This window comes from Heterodontus francisci, chromosome 18, assembly GCF_036365525.1.
Source record: "Heterodontus francisci isolate sHetFra1 chromosome 18, sHetFra1.hap1, whole genome shotgun sequence".
NCBI lineage: Eukaryota > Metazoa > Chordata > Chondrichthyes > Heterodontiformes > Heterodontidae > Heterodontus > Heterodontus francisci.
This window is the reverse complement of record NC_090388.1, coordinates 37,175,899-37,181,898: the sequence shown is the minus strand read 5'-3', so window position 1 is coordinate 37,181,898 and position 6,000 is coordinate 37,175,899. Positions and strand designations below refer to the sequence as shown.

The 6,000-nt window shown below is 44.3% G+C and overlaps 1 protein-coding gene across 1 annotated transcript in view; it reads left to right on the top strand.

Annotated features, from left to right (window-relative positions):
* Positions 1 to 708: 708 nt before the first annotated feature.
* Positions 709 to 6,000, top strand: part of tes (testis derived transcript (3 LIM domains)) — a 59,447-nt gene continuing 54,155 nt past the window's right edge. The window contains exon 1 of the mRNA XM_068050555.1: positions 709 to 843. Coding sequence (XP_067906656.1) covers positions 817 to 843 — 27 coding nt within the window. The 5' untranslated portion in view covers positions 709 to 816. The remainder of the gene's footprint in view (positions 844 to 6,000) is intronic.

Genomic DNA, 6,000 nt, shown 5'->3' with positions numbered 1-6,000 from the left:
TTGTTCTTGCTCCAGTTTTGAATGCAACTGCACACTGTGGTGCTTTCAGAATCAGGGTAATAACATGAGCTTAGAGTCCAACAGCAACACGTTGGAGGCAGGCCAAGAACAGCTCTGACTTTTATTGACAAAAGTGGAGAGCACTTATTAAACACTTGTCTTTGAAAGGAATATTGCAAGCAACAGATTCAAGACTTTTAATACTAGGCTTACTACCTCGGCGGTGTAATTTAATCCATCCAAAGACCAATAAAAAGTTGCTTTCTACTGGCTGTTTTTTAATGCCAGCCTTTAATTTGCTTCCCTTAAGTCACAGGGCTGGCAGCTTTGAAACAACAACTTGCATTTATATAGCGCATTTGACGTTGTAAAATGCCCCACAGGAGGTCTATCAAACAAAATTTGACAACCCTCCGCTCAAAACATGAACACTATCCCCCGAACACACGTTAGCGCTGGCACTATATTTAGTTACACGGGATGTATCAGCCACAGCCACACCCACAACCGTTCCCGTTCCAGACTAGGTACACCTCGCACTATAGTTACACACAGGCTCAGGGCGATTGGTACCTTCAACCAGACAATTGATTGGCCGGTGGATTTTTCAGCATTCTATTGGTCAAATATTTCTCCTGGCTGGCTGCGATTGGTGAGTGTATTATTTTCCGCGCGTTCTGATTTGTTGATGCTAACGATGTGGTGCAGTGGAGCGGAAGTGCTTTGAAACATTGCAAGAGGGCTAGGGGAGCGAAGTAATTGATACAGTTAATTCTGTCACCAGCGATTTGTTCTCCCAGCGCACAGTCGGAAGAAATGGATTTAGAGAACAAAGTGAAAAAGGTAAGCGGATTGAGCATTTTGCCTTATCTCGTCAATGAAAGCATTCTGAACCTTTGCCTTATCTGATCAAGGAAGGGACTACACCCAGTTGTTCATTCTGTGGAATAAAATGTTTAATAAAACATGCATCTACCTCGGTTAAAGATTTCAATATTCTAAATACTGACTAGAAAATGTATTAAGAGAAGCTGCTAATGAATGGAGTGATGGTGCAGGTAAAAAAGTCTTGCAGGACATTGAAAGGAATGTTGTAGTCTTGAAAAGCGCATTCTTCTGAACAAGGCATGCAAGAGCTCAACTGTAAAACGGAAGGCACTGAAATAAGACACTGAGGTAACTGCAATTGTCCCCAATGGTGCTGAACCCTCTTCTGCTGGGTTAAGGTTACCTCACTTTTTTTTTCTATTTGTTAGTCACTCATTTTATGTTTGAATGTCAGTTTGTCTCAGGCTGCACTCGCCTTAGTCAAGACCCGCTCCAGGATTTGAGCATTTCAGTTAGGCTGATGTTTCAGTGCTGCATTGTCAGAGGTGCAGTAGCAGTAATGAGACATCCATCACACCAAAATGCCTGCTCCGGTGGAGAAAAGGAAAGAACTTGCATTCATCGCCTCAGGGCCTCCCAAAGCGCTTTACAGCCAATTAAGTACTTTTGAAGTGTAGTCATTGTTGTGAAATAGGAAATGTGGAAGCTAATTAGTGCACAGCAAAGTCACAGAAACAGCATTGTGATACTGATTGGATAATCCACTTTTAGATACTTGTTCAGGAATAAATATTGATCAGGACACAACGGAGAACGCCCCTGCTCTTCGGTGTCGTTTACATCCACTCTAGAAGTCAGACAAGGCATCTGTTAATGTCTCATCCAAAAGACTGCACTTCTGATAGTGCAGCCCTCCCTCAGTACTGCACTGGAGTGTCAGCCTAGATTTTGTGCTCAATTCCCTGGACTTCAGCCCATGACTTTGTTACTCAGATGAGAGTGCTACCACTGATCCACAGCTGACACCTCAGGTGGGGGTATATGTTCCCCTGGCACTGTTTTAAGAACAGCGGGGGAGTTCTCCCTATGTCCTGGCCGACATCTTATTTATCTGTCAACCAGTGCTAACAAAACAGATTCACTGAACATTTAACTCATTGCTGTTTGTTACATAACAACAGTGTCTACATATCAAAATGAATTAATTAGCATTGAAGCATTTTGGGATGTTCTGAAAAGCATGAATAAAAGCAAGTTCCTTTTCTGCCAAATAAACCAAATTCCTGGTGTCTTATCTTAATATCAAGCCCACTTTATTGGCACCCCATCCACTACTTTCAGCATTCACTCCCTCCACCATCGACGCACAGTGGCAGCAGTATGTACCATCTACAAAATGCACAGCAGCAACTCACCAAGGCTCCTTATACAGCAGTTTCCAAACCCACGACTTCTACCAGCTAGAAGGACAAGGGCAGCAGATGCATGGGAACAGCAGCACCTGCAATTTCCCCTGCAAGTTGCACAGCGTCTTGACTTGGAACTATATTGCATTTTCTTCACAGTCGCTGGGTCAAAATGCTGGACCTCTATTCCTAACAGCACTGTGGGTGTACTTACACCACATGGACTGCAGTAGTTCAAGGAGGCAGCTCACCACCACCTTCTTGAGAGAAATTGGGGGTGGGCAATAAATGCTGGCCCAGCCAGTGATGTCCACATCCCATGAAAGAATAAAAAAACCTCTCAAATAACGAAACAGGGAAACCATATTATTAACTAGCTTGTTGAAGATTGAAGAAAATAAGGAAATGTAAAACAAAACAGGAAACTTGAGGTATATTGAAGTCAGCTATATGTGAAGTAATTATGTACACTTAATTTGGGTATTTCAAGAAACTAATATTTGTTGATCTAGTCATTTGGTAGTGCAGAACTTGAGCATTGCTGAAAATAGTGACGTTGTCGAAGCTTTTTGTCTTGCACTCATCAGGACAATCCGCAAGAATACCAGTGTAAGGGAAAACAACAACTTTATACTGTATGAGAAGAGAGTGCTGATTGGTTGGCAAGTGAACTGATTGGTAGAGGCATTGCCATGGAGAATACACCAGTTTACAGTGACTGGTTTGTTTAAAATTTAAACCAGGCAGCTTGACTGATTGGTCAAGGCATTGTCCTGCAGAATGAACCAGCGAATGGCAGTCACTTATTTTGTTTAGCTGAAACAAGCGCAATGTTTGTAAACGGTGTTCAATATTAGATGTGATTCCGCGATCGGACAACATTTGTTAAATAATCCATGTGCTATGAATTACACTGACAACCAATTTAAGATTGTCAGTAGGGCTCGCAGTGTGGCACATTTGTAAGTACTGGAAGCTACATATATTAATAAACAGGGCCCTGTTCTTTGCAGATAGAAAGAATATGTACAAACATTGCACTTGTTTCAGCTGAACCGAATAAGTGACAGCCATTCGCTGGTTCATTCCTCAGGGCAATGCCTTGACCAATCAGAGTCAAGCTGCCTGGTATGACACCTACTCAGTACTTGGGCGGTGTTTAATGTTGAAGGGACATTGTTAACCTTAAAGATGATAATTACATTACTACATTAGGGCATAAGTAAACCATTCACATCTGTGGTTTCATAAATATGTGGTATTCTGAAACTCCTGCCAACAAAGTGGAGCATATTAATCTGTTAATCCTCTTTCCCTCTCCTAAATAATACGTCTAATTTACTTTTTAAGACCTACAGGACATGAAATTGAGCTCATTAGCAGTTGTCATTTGGGTGCTATGGGTGCTATTTGACAACCAAAATAGCATCTAATGTGTGCGCACATTCCTGCCACGAAACATGCCAGACGCCATCTCGGTGCAGCCATTAACGCGCATTCAACTAATATTCGCCACAAGTATACAGAGCAGGCAGATCGTGATGTCATTTAGCGTGCAATGCAGATTTGGCATTTGAGGCGCCATTTTGGAGCTCAGCGCTGTCTCTTAATCCCGCACAGCTGAACATGTGTTAAGCAGCAGGAAAGACCTCCACTAGTGCTATTTAAAGGGATCATCAACTGCTTACAAGCTAATTGCTAGTTAATTTCTACTGGCTGCTGCTACAATTGTACAAGTGCTTCATGCTTTCTGGAGTTCTTTAAAGTTGCTAAAGTCTACAGGGAGAGGTGTGGCAGGTGCCGAAGGAGTTTTTGTTAACTTCAAGGCTTCTGCACAAACCAATTGCTCCCAGACAGGGGTTCACTAGTAGGCATTCCCCTTGCTACACAGCATGACTGGGAGAATGAGCATAGGCCACGCAGAACAGGATGAGGTGCTAAAAGAGGAAGGAGGAGGAGGAAGGGGAGACATGCTCTAAGTAGGAAAACCTATCCAGGCAGAGTGAAAAGGAAGCATTTCTTCAAGGAACAATGTGTGAGGTGTCTGCATTCAATAAGGATGTCCTCACTAAAGTCTGCCACCTGCTGCAGCCACAACAGCTAGCACTGAGCAGGGCATGGATCCTATTGCCATTGGCTGTGAAGGTGACCATGAAGATGAACTTTTAAGCACTGAGCTCCTTCCAGGCTGGAGCTGGAGATATTTGCAAAATCTCTCGGTTTGCCATCCACTATTGTATAAGGGAGGTCACTGAGGAGCTCTGTTCAAAAAAGTTAATAACATTTTATTCTCTCTTGTTGGGAACAAGCAGGTGAAGCAAGCACACAGCTTCAGTAGGATTGCAGGCTTTCCCATGATGCCATTGACTGCACGCACAACACTTTGCAGGTGCTGCATGTCAGTTCTGCCCTTTACCGGAACCAAGATGGATTCCGCTCCCTCAACGTCTGCTGGTGTGCAGCCATAGGCAGAGAATCATCCGGTCTCTTGGCAGCAGTTGTGTTGCCTTCATTCTGCAGCACTCTGCCATGCCAGCTACATTTGAGACACCAAGACAAACCAGAGCATGACTACTGAGTGGCGGGGGATATCTGCTGAAGGCATGTGGCTGATTTCTCCAGTGCACAATCCACACACGTGTATGCAGTGTGCACAAAATTAAAGCCATCCAGCCACATGAAATGTGATAGAGCAGACCATTGGCATGCTCAAACAATGCTTTCACTGCCTGGACTGCTGTGGAGGAGCCTGCAGCACTTGGCAGAGGGGGTATTAAAATTCATGGTGGTCTGCCACATGCTACCCAAACTCACTATCAGGTTGGGACAGCCCCTACCACCAGCTCTACAGTGGGCAGCTGAGGAGCAGGAGGAGGAAGAGGCAACCTAGACCGCTCAATCCTGGCCATGCTGTCTAAACAGCTCATCTGACTGCTGTGCCATTAACCAAAACCCCTATTTCCCCATATCCACAGTCCCATTCTTTACCTTCCCTCTGTTACTGACCCCATCTCAGCATTCACTGGGCCGCAATGCAAAAATAAAAGCCACTACAAAATAAATATTCCAAACCAAAATCATAATTGAAGTCATACCATTTTGCACGCCGACATAAATCTTTGTGCATTCCCTTAGCGCCTGTCTTCCATGTGCCAGTCCAAGTGCTCCTATGCAGTGTAGTGGCTGTAGCATAACTGGTGGGAAAATGCTGACTTTCAGTGGAGGACACTGCAGATGGTGTTGGAGGATGACCTCGAGCAGTTTTGGGCCGAGAAGGCCTGGCTCCAGACTGCACCGTCTCGGCATGGGGAACAGCAATCTGGTCTGGCTGGCTGACACACATTATTTTTTTATTCTTCATGTAAGAATCTTCAAGGCCAGCATTTGTTGCCCATCCCAAATTGCCCTTGACAACTGAGTGGCTTGGTAGGCCATATCAGAGGGCAGTTAAGAGTCATCCACATTTCTGTGGGTCTGGAGTCACATATAGGCAGGCCAGATAAGGACAGAAGATTTCCTTCCCTAAAGGACATTAGTGAACCAGATGGGTTTTTACGATATAGCTTCACATCAATAGCTTCATGGCACGATTACTGAGACTAGTTTCCAATTCCAGATTTTCATTAATTGAATTTAAATTTCACGTGCTGCCGTGGTGGGATTTGAGCCCATGTCCCCAGGGAATTAGCCTGGGCCTCTGGATTACTAGTCCAGTGACATTACCACCGTATCCCCAGTAATGGCACCAGCTGAGTGGCAGTGGTGG